Source organism: Heptranchias perlo, chromosome 7 (genome assembly GCF_035084215.1).
Source record: "Heptranchias perlo isolate sHepPer1 chromosome 7, sHepPer1.hap1, whole genome shotgun sequence".
NCBI lineage: Eukaryota > Metazoa > Chordata > Chondrichthyes > Hexanchiformes > Hexanchidae > Heptranchias > Heptranchias perlo.
In genome coordinates, this window is record NC_090331.1 from 72,138,906 (window position 1) to 72,152,835 (window position 13,930).

The 13,930-nt window shown below is 46.4% G+C and overlaps 1 protein-coding gene across 1 annotated transcript; it reads left to right on the plus strand.

Moving 5' to 3' along the window:
* Window positions 1–235: 235 nt before the first annotated feature.
* LOC137324021 (gamma-crystallin S-1-like) lies at window positions 236–2,066 on the plus strand. The gene is made up of 3 exons (XM_067988189.1): window positions 236–244; window positions 324–566; window positions 1,791–2,066. The coding sequence occupies exons 1-3, from the start codon at window positions 236–238 to the stop codon at window positions 2,064–2,066; spliced, it is 528 nt and encodes a 175-aa protein (XP_067844290.1).
* The last annotated feature ends 11,864 nt before the right edge of the window (window positions 2,067–13,930 follow it).

The following is a 13,930-nucleotide window of genomic DNA, read 5'->3' on the forward strand; positions in this document are numbered from 1 at the left end:
CACTCACTACAATAAGGATGTTGGAAACTGCAAAGATACCAATAACACAGTGTGGAAAAGCAATGAACTTAGACCTTTACAACAAAAGATGGAAGGTGTCAGGGACAATTTTGCTTACGTAGGGTCTACAGTGATTTCACTAACAATGTGTTTTGCGACTTTGCTCTTTCAGGCGATGTATAAATAGCCCAGCTCTACTGATCCTCATCACAGTCACTGAAACACTCAGAGCAAAATGGGAAAGGTATTTACTGAACAGTATTATGATGTTATATTATTTCTGCTGTGTAGAAATGTTTAATGAAATAATTACTTTTCTTTAGATCTTCTTTTACGAGGACAGGAACTTCCAGGGTCGGCACCACGAGTGCAATACTGACTGTGGTGACCTGTCCTCTTACTTCAGTCGCTGCAACTCCATCCGTGTTGAGAGTGACTGGTGGGTGCTGTTTGAGAAACCCAATTACATGGGATACCAGTATGTTCTGTGGAAGGGAGAATATCCTGACTACCAGCGCTGGATGGGATACAATGACAACATCAGATCATGTCGCACCTACCCATACGTAAGTTTTAAACTTGTTTCATTTATTCTGTTTGTATTGTACCTTCTAACACTGATGACGATATTAAATATTTGACTAAATGCAACAGGTTGTTAACATTTACAATATACAACACACGGAGACATTCCTTTCAAGTTAACTCTTCACTCCATTAAACAAATCTTCAGCATCTCAATCACTCACTTCTGGAGAAAGGTGAAAAGCTGCTTCCATGTCTCATTGAGGAATATTAAACACTTATTTCCTCACGCAATGGAAAGTGAAAAGGGGCTGAAGTCTCATGAGGCCAGATTTCCACCTCCTTTACGTTGCCCAGGGATTCCTGTGGAAATGAGGTGGGGATCCTGATTGGAGCTTTTTGCCTCATTTTCCTCCACTTTGTCTGCAGGAGTGCTCAAGCGCAAGGACACCCAGAAGAAGTTGTTATCTCTTGGGTCTAACCCTTCTCAGATAGGAGGATTTGAGTGGGTCAGGCAGCTGGGCCAAGGAGGTCTAAACAGTTCAATGGGGGTTTTGTCCCATTCCCTATTGGAACCTTGGGCCTGGATGGCCGAGACACGAGGCTCCACACACATTGGAATTATTGCAGCTGCAGGCCTCTCAGCTCTGGGTCAATGGCTGGAACTCCACTCCTGATATTGGGGCCATTGGCCTCTGCCAAGGGGTGGGCTTTTAGCTCCGAACATTGGGACAATATTAATGCCTGAATCCAGGCATGTTCAAAACATGTCAGGTGGTCTGCACCATGAGTTGTTGGTGGGACGGACGGAATGCTCCCAAACCACGTTTGTAATATACTTCGATAAATATAAATTACAATTAATTTTTGATTTCATTTTGAACTGATTATACCACAGAAATTTTGACAAGATTGAGTGGAATATTCAATAATTCAAGTCGTGACAACGATTTCAATAATCGTTGATGAATTCATCACTCAGGACAATTTGATGATCTTTATCACAGAATAATAAACTGTGCATTCCAAAATATTTCACTGCAATTGTGGATCAATTATTAATTGAAAATATTCTGAAAAACAATTGTAGTGGTAAATAACCTGTAGGCATCTGTCTATTTATATAACCGTGACTAAATACAAAGCTTGTTGTCCATTTAGTTGCTGCAGAAATTTCCTGACAAGTTCTGCTATGTAAACTGTGCAGTAATAAAATCATTAATAAAGGGAACAAAATTACTGACATGATTCTCTTGCCATTCCAGTCCAGCAGTAACTCCTACAGAATGAAGATTTACGAGAGGCCTGACTTTGGAGGACAGATGATGGAATTCATGGATGACTGTCCATCTGTCAACGATTGTTTCCGCTCCCGTGACATTCACTCCTGCCATGTGATGGACGGTTACTGGACCTTCTATGAATATCCCAACTACATGGGAAGGCAGTACTTCATGAGACCCGGTGAATACAAGCGGTTTGGTGACTGGGGCGGCAGTTGTCCATCTGTTGGTTCCTTCCGTCGTATGATGCATTCCTAAAATTCCACTGTGCTGACTTGATTCCTTCTAAGAAGTGGTTAAATCAAACCGCAATTAATCAATAAATGAGATTTTATTGAGTCCGAGCCTCATTTGATCTTTATTTGCTGGTTCTGTTGTAGATACCGTAATTATAGGATATTTACAAACAATTACCTGGTCTTCATTGGCAGCATGAGTTTGCACCATGGCCGTATTGGCCAGCGGGGAAAATTAAATCCATGTTCCCGGTGATTTACATATATCTCACCTTGCTGATAGTGACAGAGCTTGGTGTTGTGGCTTAACATTTATCCACCAATGAGACAACAGTGAGAGAAACAGCTTTTCCAAACCTCCCGGTAGGAAGCTTCAAAGGCCGGATTGTAGGCCTCAGGATCCACACGTGGCCCAGGGGCTGCAGTTTGGACACCCCGATTTACAAACTCGAATCAAATTCAGAAAATGGTCACAGTATAAAATAATACCTCACCTATAATTAACCATTCTTTTTAAAATATCACAAAATTCTGACAGTAAAACAAAGTGAAAGAAATATATAACCAGTGACCCTGAATGTATATTCATACTAGAGTTCACAAATCCTGAGGGCAAAAACATATCCTTTTTGCTCAAATGATAAGGTGACATAAAGGATATTTCGGGGCCAATGACCGTGACGTGCAATGACTCTGCTGACAATATCCTCTCCCTCTCTCTCTGAAAGTCTCTGCACTCCAGTTGTGCACTTCTTGTGATGTTAAAGATCGGACCTGTCACTCATCATATGGGAACTGCAGGTACTAACCCATATTCAAGCACAATGCATCCAACAAACAGGGCCTATATCTTGCAGTTCTTTCACTTACTTGTTTTTCTTTATCTCCTCTCTTGTACTCTATTCGATTCATTTGTTCCCTTTATGGTTCCTTCTTTTCATTCTCTCTTTCTGTCTCTGTTTCTCTCCATCTGTTTCACCTTCACTCCATCCTCTTTCTGTATATGTTTTCCACTCATGTGTCTGTTGTTTCTCTGTGACCGTTCTTGATGGACTCTGAAATACCATCATTCTAGCATTCTGTGCCAAAACTCCTAATCCAGTGGTGGAGTTTCGAAGAACACATTACTAATGAGGAAACAGAACCAGTGGCAATGATAAAATTCATGCCTCCCTCAGACAGCAATAAACAACTGGCCTTTTGATGAGTAATGAAAACCTTCTTTATTTTAATTCTTCAAAGCCACAGCTTCATTCCTCTTGTAGGTCTAACCAACAATTACCACCGCTTGTGTTTCACGAATGATCCTTTGTCTACATCATCTCACGCCTCTGTATTGCCTCTGGTAATCCTATATAACGACTGATTTTAAAGTTGTTTCCAAGAAGCCCAGTTTTATTCATCTCAAGCACTTATTTTATTTTCAATAATTGTTTCTGAATCCAAACTGGTTCTAAAGTAAGATAAACCCAGCAACTATAGGCCAGTCAGTTTAACCTTGCTGGTGGGGAAACTTTTGGAAACGATAATCCGGGACAGAACTAATATTCACTTGGATGAGTGTGGATTGCCAACATGGATTTGCTAAAGGCAAATCATGTTTAACCAACTTGATAGAGTTTTTTGATGAGATGACAGAGAGGGGAGATGAGGGCAATGTAGTTGACGTGGTGTATATGGATTTTCAAAAAGTGTTTGATAAAGTGCCACATGGTAGGCTTGCTATTAAGATTGCAGCCCATGGAATAAAGGGGGCAATAGCAACATGGATACAGAATTGGCCAAATGAGAGGAAACAGAGAGTAGTGGTGAGCGGTTGTTTTTTGGACTTGAAGGAGGTGTGCAGTGGTGTTCCCCAGGGGTCGGAGCTGGGACCACTGTTTTTCTTGATATATATTATTGACTTGGGCTTGGGAGTACAGGGCACAATTTCAGAATTTACGGAGGACACAAAACTTGGAAGGGTAGTGAACAGTGAGGAGGATAGCGATAGACTTCAAGAGGATATAGTCCCTCTGGTGGCATGGGCGGACATGTGGCAGATGAAGTTTAACATGGAAAAATGCGAGGTGATGGATTTCGGTAGGAAAAATGAGAAGAGGCAATATAAACTAGAGGGTACAATTCTAAAAGGGGTGGAGGAACAAAAGGATTTAAGCGTGTATGTGCATAAATCGTTGAAGCGATTAAAAAAGCATAGGGAGTCCTGGACGTTATAAATAGAGGCATAGAGTGCAAAACTATGGAAGTCATGATGAACCTTTATTAAACACTGGATCGGCCACAACTGGAGTATTGTGTCCAGTTCAGGGGACCGCACTTTAGGAAGGGTGTGAAGGCCTTAGAGAGGGTGCAAAGGAGATTGTCTAGAATGATTCCAGGGATGAAGGACTTAAATTATGGGCATACACTGGAGAAGCTGGGATTGTTCTTCTTGGAACAGAGAAGTTTGAGAGGAGATTTGATAGAGGTGTTGAAAATCATGAAGGGTATGGACAGGGTGGATAGAGAGAAACTGTTCCCATTGGCAGAAGGGTCAAGAACCAGAGGGCATAGATTTAAGGTGATTGGCAAAAGAACCATAGGTGATATGAGGAAAAGCTTTTTTACACAGTGAGTGGTTAGGATCTGGAATGCATTGCCCGAGGGAATGGTGGAGGCAGATTCAATCATGGCCTTCAAACGGGAACTGGATAAGTAATTGAAACGAAAAAATGCGCAGGGATACGGGGAGAGCGTAAGGCCGTGGGACTAGCTGGATTGCTCATGCATAGATCCGGTGCGGACTCGATGGGCCGAAAGGCCTCCTTCCCTGCTGTAACTTTCTATGAATCTATGATAGTCAACATATCTCTCATCTCCAGCCTCCAGCCTCAACCTATTTCTCCATTCCAATTCTTTTTGTCACTGTGCTTTATCATAGGAGTGTACAGGACCAGAAAAGCCAATTACAATGCATCTGGCCAGAACCAGTGTCTAGAAAATATCGTATCGCACGATACATAGCAAAGGCTGAGTGGTTTTAATGGAGGATTTTAAATTTCTTATTAATTGGGAGAAGTGCACCAGCTCATGTCAGAAAGGTAGCGAATTTTTTAAGTGTGTTCAGGACAGCTTTCTGCAACAATGGGGTCGATTTTAGCACCCGCCATCGGGTGCGTTCCTGGCGGGGGGGCTCCGAAAATTGGGGATTCCCTGGGCGGGTCGGGAGCCCGGCTCCAACCCGCCCACTTCCGGGTTTCCCACAGACGCGCCGACATGCGCGCGCAGCCCCCGCATGTGGGACTCCCGCCGGCAATTAAAGCCAGCGGGGTGCCACTTAAGGTATTTATCTTGGTATTTCAGGTCGTTTACAGACCTGATTGACCTGTTATATTTGGAAGGATGGGATTTTGCAATTGACAGAGACTGTTTCCCGTACTGGGGGAAACACTCCCAGTTCAAACGGACGTGTTGCAGCCAGCAGTCTGCGGCAGCTGCAAAGGGCCAGCCGACAGGTGGTGGGGGGAGACCCTTAACCATCGCAGGAAGCTACTCCATCACTTTGGACAAAGTTTGGCCTCCACCACCTTCCACCTAACAAGAAAATTCACCGACCTGGAACTGCAACCCCGGTGTGAGGACACACTTACCTACCTTGCGGACCCCCTCAGACCTACACCTTCCAGATGGGGGCCGCCGTAGTTGCAGTCATGACCTCATCGGAGGACGAACAGCATCACCAGCCTCGCCGGCCACGCTGTCCGCCCCTGACACGTGGAGCTCCACAACACGGTGCTGTGGCACATCCACCTGCACAGCAGGAGGGAGGGCAACCGCAGAGAGAGATGCGTCGCAGGAGGCACTACCCTCGCCACAGAGTCTACAGACCGAGGCTCAGCTTCCTGGGCGTCTCTGAGGAGCAGTGCACACGGAGGCTCAGAGTCAGTCGCCAGGTAGTCGCGGACATCTGCAGCCTCCTTAATGACGAGCTGCTCCTGGATGGACCGAGCACCATCTTCTTATATGTCGCTGTCAAAGTCACCACTGCCCTCAACTTCTTCGCCTCCGGATCCTTCCAGGGTGCCACCGGGGACATTACCGGCATCTCTCAGTCGTTTGCACACAAGTGCATAAGGCAGGTAACCAACTGCTTGTTTCACAGGGCCTCGCACTACATCAACTTCCCCATGGATGACCGCAGCCAGATGGAGAGGGCGGTTGGATTCCACGCTGTGGCTGGCTTCCCACGGGTGCAGGGTGTAATCGATTGCACCCATATAGCAATACGGGCACCTCCACACGAGCCAGGACTGTTCGTCAACAGGAAGGGGTATCACTCCATGAACGCTCAGCTCATCTGTACCACCGCAAGAGATTCCTTCACGTGTGCGCCAGACACCCTGGCAGCTGCCACGATTCCTTCATCCTCAGGGAGTCCATCGTGCCGCCCCTCTTCCACTCACCCAACTCCCGCAAGGGCTGGCTCCTCGGGGACAAGTAATACCCCCTGCACACGTGGCTTATGACACCTCTGAGGAACCCCACCACTGAGCCACAGCGTTGATATAACGACAGCCGCATCACTACCAGGTCTACAATTGAGCAGGCTATAGAGCTGCTCAAGATGCGCTTCAGGTGCCTTGATCGTTCTGGGGGAGCGCTCCAATACGCACCACACAGAGTGGGACGCAATATAGTCGTCTGTTGTGCCCTGCACAACATGGCACTACAGAGAGGGGTGCCGCTGGAGGAGGCCCCATCCACATCTGCCACCCATATTGAGGACGAGGAGCAGGATGACAAGGAGGAGGGGGCCAAGGAGGGGGCCGAGGAGGAGCAGGAACGACCCAAGGGCAGAACAGCGGCTCACCTGGCTGCTTGTGAGGCCAGGGAGGCACTGATATGTGAACGGTTCTCCTAACATCAGACTGTCTGAAGAGTCCAGACCTCATCACCTGGACAGAGGAGCGGCCATACCAACCCCCTCCCCTGCCCCCTGCACGGAACAGTGGTGCGATTACTCCTGCACCCACTGTAGTATGACCCAATGGGTGGGACCAGGTGTTCGTCTTCATGGTGAGCCCCACGAAAGGGACCTATTGCACAAACCGCTCAAGAATGAGCAAGACGTGGCAGTAGTGGTGATAACAATGGGGTTTATTGTGGATGTGAACTAAACAAATATAAATAAAAACATGACAAATCGTCATACACCCTCGTGCATTCCCTTTGTGTTCACAACACCTTTGCCTTACGCTTCCGGGAACCCCTACGTGGTGCTACCCCTGTGGCTTCAGCAGTGGTAGTGGCAGGTTGCTCTTGTTCATGCCCTGACCGAGTAGATGCTTTGGGCCGACGCCCTCTGGGTTTCAGTGCCCGTGAGGGCCCCTCCAAAGACTGCTCCTCCTGCACCAGTGCAGGGACAGACTCGGCCACCTGGAGAGGAGGCAGCATTGCGGGTACTGGTTGAGAGAGGGGCAACGGGTGAGACGTGGGGGCACTTTGAGTGGCGTCCCCACTTCCATGTCCCCTTTCATCATCATCCCTCTCATGGCCCAGGCCCACATCATTCCTTCCACCCTGCTGGACGGCAGTTTGGAGGACCCGTGTGAGGCCTTGGAAGGCCAGTTGTAAAGTATCTGTCAGCCTGTTTGAGGCGGCAGAATGTTGCTCACCCTGAATCCGAACAGCTGTTGTCAGGGCCTGGATGGACTCGTTGTTGAGCTGTGCGTGACGCTCGAGGGAGGCTAGCCTTTCCTCCATCGCAGACGTTCCCGCACCTACCCGCGACATTATCACGCAGATACCCTCCTATACTTGTGCCACCATTCCCCTCATGCAGGAGTTGGACTCCTCCGCCACCTGCGCGATTGTGGAGAGTGCGCGTGGCACCTGTTCCAGCACCTCAGCAATGTGCTGGTGCCCCTCGATGACTCTCCTTTTCACGGCTGGCCCCCAGGGTTCAGCATCTGGGTCCGGCTGAGCAGAGCCTGGAGAAGAGTGCTCCCACCGACGCGGACTCTCCACGGCTGCCCCTGCCACCAGGGTCTGCTCGTGCTCACGTGTGCGTGGTGACTCACCATGTGCAAGCCCAACTACGTGAGGACGGGGACCCACCGAGGTGTGTGTATCTGCGCTGGTGGATGCATGGCTCGGATGTGACGATGGACCCTCAGAGACCGGCAGGTCCTCTGAGTAATCGCCCTCCACGGTCACGGCGCTCGCAGATGGCCCTGCAAGAGAACAGAAAGCAATATTAGGCATGTGGACAGATGTTGCGGTGCGGCAGATGCCAAGTGATGCTAAGATCATTCGCTATCATGAGTGCTGAGTGTCAGCTCTCTGTCACCGGCCGTTTCTGCAGCCCCAGCCTCGCCATCCGCCACGGACAGGCACTCCAGCGTGTGGCTGAGCTCTAACGCCTCCTGCTCCGTGTCTGTTAGCACCACCTCGTGTGGCGGGCCCCCTCCAGTCCGTGCCCTCTCCCGGGCGTTCTGGCATCTCTTCTCCTGTCTAGGCAAAACAGAGGCGTGATTGAGTGATGCTTGCATGGTGACCCGCTGCATGCATTGGTGTGGGTGGGTTGAGCGTGAGGGAGATGCATGGGAGGGTGCGTGTGCCACATGGCCATGACATTGTATGGGGATTGGGGTGTGTGGTAGTGTTCGAATGGGGACAGGGGCAGTGAGTACGTGCAGGCAAGGTGAGGATGATGGTTGAGTGGATGTGAGGAGTGATGCGAGAGCGTTGTGGTGGCAGTGCAGAAGGGGTTGTGTGGTGGTGGAGGTTATTGCTGAAGACGGAGTGTAGGAGAATGCGTAAGTGTACTCACTTTGCCTGACCTGGTTAGGTCATTACATCTCTTGCGGCACTGGACCCAGGTTCGTGCAACGTTGCCGCAGCTGCTGACCTCCTCTGCCACCTCCAACCATGCCTTCCTCGTGTTGGAGGGAGGGCACTTCCTCCCATCCGATGGGAACAATCCAGCAGCAGCTGGAGTGAGGAGTCCGAGAATCTTGGGGCAGCCTTCCCCCTGGAGTGCTCCATGATGTCGCGTTTGTTGTTTGCAGCAGGAGGATCATTGTTGGACTGCCCCTTTAAATAGAGCTTCTCCAGCTGTCAGACATTACTGCGCATGCGCAGTCCACCCAACGCGCAGCTTAGCAGCGGGAAACCCGGAACCAACGGTAAGTGGCTCCAATTATCCTGTAATTGCGCGCGGAGCAGACTGATTTCACCGGGCGCGTTATCCACGCGCCCAATAGACCCCCTGCCACGAACCCGCTGCCCTGGTAATATCGGGCCAAATATGTTTTTTTTATTCGTTCATGGGATGTGGGCGTCGCTGGCGAGGCTAGCATTTATTGTCCATTCCTAATTGCTCTTGAGAAGGTGGTGGTGAGCCGCCTTCTTGAACCACTTCAGTCCGTATGGTCCCAGAACCAAGAAGGAGGCAGGCCATATTAGAATTAATAATGAGTAATGAGCTAGATTTAGTTAACAGCCTAATGGTGCGTTAACATTTATCTAATAGCGATCATAATATGATCGAGTTCAACATTGTGTTTGAAAGGGAGAAACCCGAATCAGCTACTAAGGTTCTGATGTTAGGTATGGCCGATTTCAATGGAATGAGACAGAGACTGTCCACAGTAAACTGGGCAAATTTGTTAATGGGTAAAATGACAGAAGATCGGTGGGAGGTGCTCAAAAAAGAATTTAACATGATACAGAACAAGTTTATACCCCTAAGGGGCAAGAGCTCTACTTGCCAAAACACACAGCTATGGATAACAAAAGAGGTAAGGGACAACATAAAATTAAAAGAAAAAACACACAAAAATGCAAAAAATAGCACAGATCCTGGCAACTGGGAGAGATACAAAGAACAGCAAAGGGTGGCAAAACAGATAGTAAGAGCTACAAAAAGGGAGTATGAAAAGAAATTTGCAAGGGATATCAAAAGTATTTATGATTATATTAGGAAAAAGAGGGTGGTCCAGAGCAATGTGGACCCCTTAAAAACTGATAATGGTGATATTGTAAATGAAAATAAGGAAATGACGGACACGTTAAATAATTGTTTTGCATCAGTATTTACAGTAGAGGAAGAGGATAACACGCTGGACATCACAAGGAAACTAATTTTGAATCAGGGATGGGGACTCACCATAATTAACGTAAGCAAATTAACAGTAATGAAGAAAATAATGGCACTAAAGAGTGACAAATCCCCAGGACCAGATGGTTTCCACCCCAGGGTTTAAAAGAAGTAAGTGAGCACATTGCAGAAACCCTAACTATAATCTTCCAAAGTTCTCTCAATTCAGGAAACATTCCTTTTAATTGGAAAATTCCACATATAAGAAAGGTGAGAGAGGGAATCCAGGGAATAATAGACCATTTAGCCTAATATCTGTTGTCGGGAAATTACTGGAGTCAATAATTAAGGATAGAGTGACCGAACACCTTGAAAATTTTCAGCTGATCAGAGAGAGCCAGCATGGATTGGTAAAGGGTAGGTCATGCCTGACTAATCTGATTGAATTTTTTGAAGAGGTGACTAAAGTAGTGGACAGGGGAATGTCTCTGGATGTTGTTTATATGGACTTCCAAAAGGCATTTGATAAAGTCCCTCATGAGAGGCTGTTAGCTAAAGTATTGACCTGGTTAGGAAATTGGCTGAGCGGCAGGATACAGAGGGTAAGGATAATGAACAGATACTCAAATTGGCAGGATGTGACTGGTGGTGTCCCACAGGGACCTGTGTTGGGGCCTCAACTATTCACTGTATTTATTAATGACTTAGATGATGGGAAACAGAGCCACATATCCAATTTTGCCAATGACAAAGATAGGCATCATTGTAAGCAATATAGATGGAAGCATAAAATTAAAGAGAGATATTAATAGATTAAGTGAATGGGCAAAACTGTGGCAAATGGATTTCAATGTAGGCAAGTGTGAAGTCATCCACTTTGGACCTAAAAAGGATAGATCAGAGTACTTTCTAAATGGTGAAAAGCTTGAAACGGTGGAGGTCCAAAGAGACTTTGGGGCCCATTGTACATAGATCATTAAAATGTCATGGTCAGGTCTAGAAAATAATCAATAAGGTGAATGGAATGCTGGCCTTTATCTCTAGAGGACTAGAATACAAGGCGGTCGAAGTTATGCGACAGCAACACAAAGCCCTGATTAGACTACACCTGGAGTATTGTGTTCAGATCTGGGCACCGCACCTAAGGAAGAATATATTGGCCTTGCAGGGAGTGCAGCCTAAATTTACTAGAATGATATCTGGACTCCAAGGGTTAAATTAAGAGGAGAGATTACACAAACTAGGGTTGTATTCGCTGGAATTTAGAAGATTGTGGGGTGATTTCATAGCTACAGCTATACAAAGCCCTGGTTAGACCATACCAGGCGTATTGTGTTCAGTTCTGGGCACCGCACCTTAGGAAGAATAGATTGGCCTTGGAGGGAGTGCAGTGTAGATTTACTAAAATGACACTGGACTCCAAGGGTTGAATTATGAGGAAAGATTACACCAACTAGGCTTGTATTCCCTGGAATTTAGAAGATTAAGGGGCAATTTGATCAAAGTTTTCAAGATATTAAGGGGAACTGATAGGGTAGATAGAGAGAAACATTCTCCGCTGGTTATGGGGTCTAGGACTCGGGGACACAGCCTAAATCTTAGAGCCAGGACTTTCAGGAGTGAAGTGAGGGAACACTTCTGCACACAAAGTAGAAGTTTGGAAATCTCTTCCACAAACGGCTGTCAATAATAGATTTATTGTTAATTTTCAATCTGAGATTGATAGATTTTTGTTAACCAAAGGTATTAAGGGATATGGGGCTAAGGTGGGTATATGGAGATTAGTCACAGGTCAGCCATGACCTCATTGATTGGTGGAACAAGCTCGAGGGGCTAAATGGCCTATTCCTGTTCCTATGTTCCTACCTTTCACACCACACTATCAAATTCTTTACCAGATACTTATCCAATGCTCTCTTTAATCATTCATCATTCCCTTGCTTAGCAATCAATTAGATTCAAACACCAGCATCTGCCTGGTCAAATTGGAATTGTTTTTTCACCCTCCCTCTTCGAAGTTTCGGGCTCTGCCCCTTGTTCCAGAATCTGTGTTATCTTTCACATTTTCCCAGCAATCCTCATCTTGTCTATTTATGACTCTTCTGACAAGTTTCGTATCCTCCCTATTCTTACATTCATCCCTGTCCTCTGACCTTCTCATGGCTTTAAAATTTAGAGAATCGCATAGGTCCTCCTTACCCCTGGCAGTATTTGCCTTGTTGCCCACAACAGCCTCCTTATTTCTTTAGTGCATTTTGTTCAACTGCTACATAGGTCTTTTTTAATGACAATAATGTATTCCTGAAAGTGTTCCACTTTTCTTCTGTAATCCTCCCTTCTAAAATATTATCAATATCACAATGTTCATTGCTCCTCAGAACTTTGCTCTCTTGTTCCTCCCAAGATCCATATTTGCTCAATCCTCTCATCCTTTTAAAACCTCAAATTATTCTCATCTACTCTTTCAATCTCAGACGGGGCCTCGGTTTAACATCTTATCTGAAAGTTGCCAACTCTGATAGTGCGGTACCACCTCAGCACTGCACTGAATTATCAACCTAGATGATGTGCTCAGGTCATACAGTGAGACTTGAGCTCACAACCTTCTAGTCAATACATTCCTTGGGTCATTGAATAGAACATTCACATCATGGATGTGACCTGTGGGTAATTTTCGTTTCCTTCCAGAGACAAAGGCCTGGTAATTCCTGGGTCAATGGTCTGCTAACGTAAGTGCAGCAGAGCAGAACCCTAGCCTGGCCTTGCCCAAGGCCAGAAACTCCATCCATTGTTCAGAGGACAGGGTCATTTGCAACGCCGGGGTAGCCCATCACCACCTGAAAGGGCGCACCAACAGTGGCCAACCTGGCATGAGCTCATCGCCCTGATAATGTGGAGCAGTGTCTTCTGGTGGTCCAAATGGGCTCAAATCTACGGCTCCTCCTGGAGCCAATCTGAATAGAGAAGGAAATCGATGTCCTTCAGGATTGATCACCTTATTACAGTCGAGATTTGGGGTCTTTAAAAGTCCTCAAATCGATTCGCACCAAGTCATAAATGGCATGAGATCCACTGAGGCCTTTCAAGGGCTTAAAAGGATGCAATTCTCAGGAAAGCCTGGGACATCGCTCCTGAACTGCCCCCATGATGTAGGAGGGTGCAGGCAGGAAATGTTACCATGGTCTCACTCACCGTAACTTAAACGTCCTGTCAAATGGGTGGAATCCTGGTTGAGCTAGGATCCAGCACACAGTTCAGTTTTTTCCCACACATAAATAAAACTTAGGCCTGCTCCATCCCCAAGAGATTAGGGGCCAAATGGCCTTGCAATTAAACTCATGCTTTTGTGCATAAATGCTTACTGCACTGTTCTGAATTCCTTTTCGAAATTTTAATGGCGGCATTAAACCCTTTTATTTTAACTGGAACAATGTCTGCTTTGAAGTAGCTCAGAAAGGAACTTCACATAAATCTGCTAATTGATTATACAAATATCACATAATATTAATTCAAAAATCATTTGAAAACACAGCTCCCATTCAATAACTGTACATGTGTCTGACCCTTCCACTCACTACAATAAGGATGTTGGACACTGCAAAGATACCAATAACACAGTGTGGAAAAGCAATGAACTGAGACATTTGCAACAAAAGATGGAAGGTGTCAGGGACAATTTTGCTTACATAGGGTCTACAGTGATTTCATTAACAATGTGTTTTGCTATTTTGCTCTTTCAGGCGATGTATAAATAGCCCAGCTCCACTGATCCTCATCACAGTCAGTGAAACACTCAGAGCAAA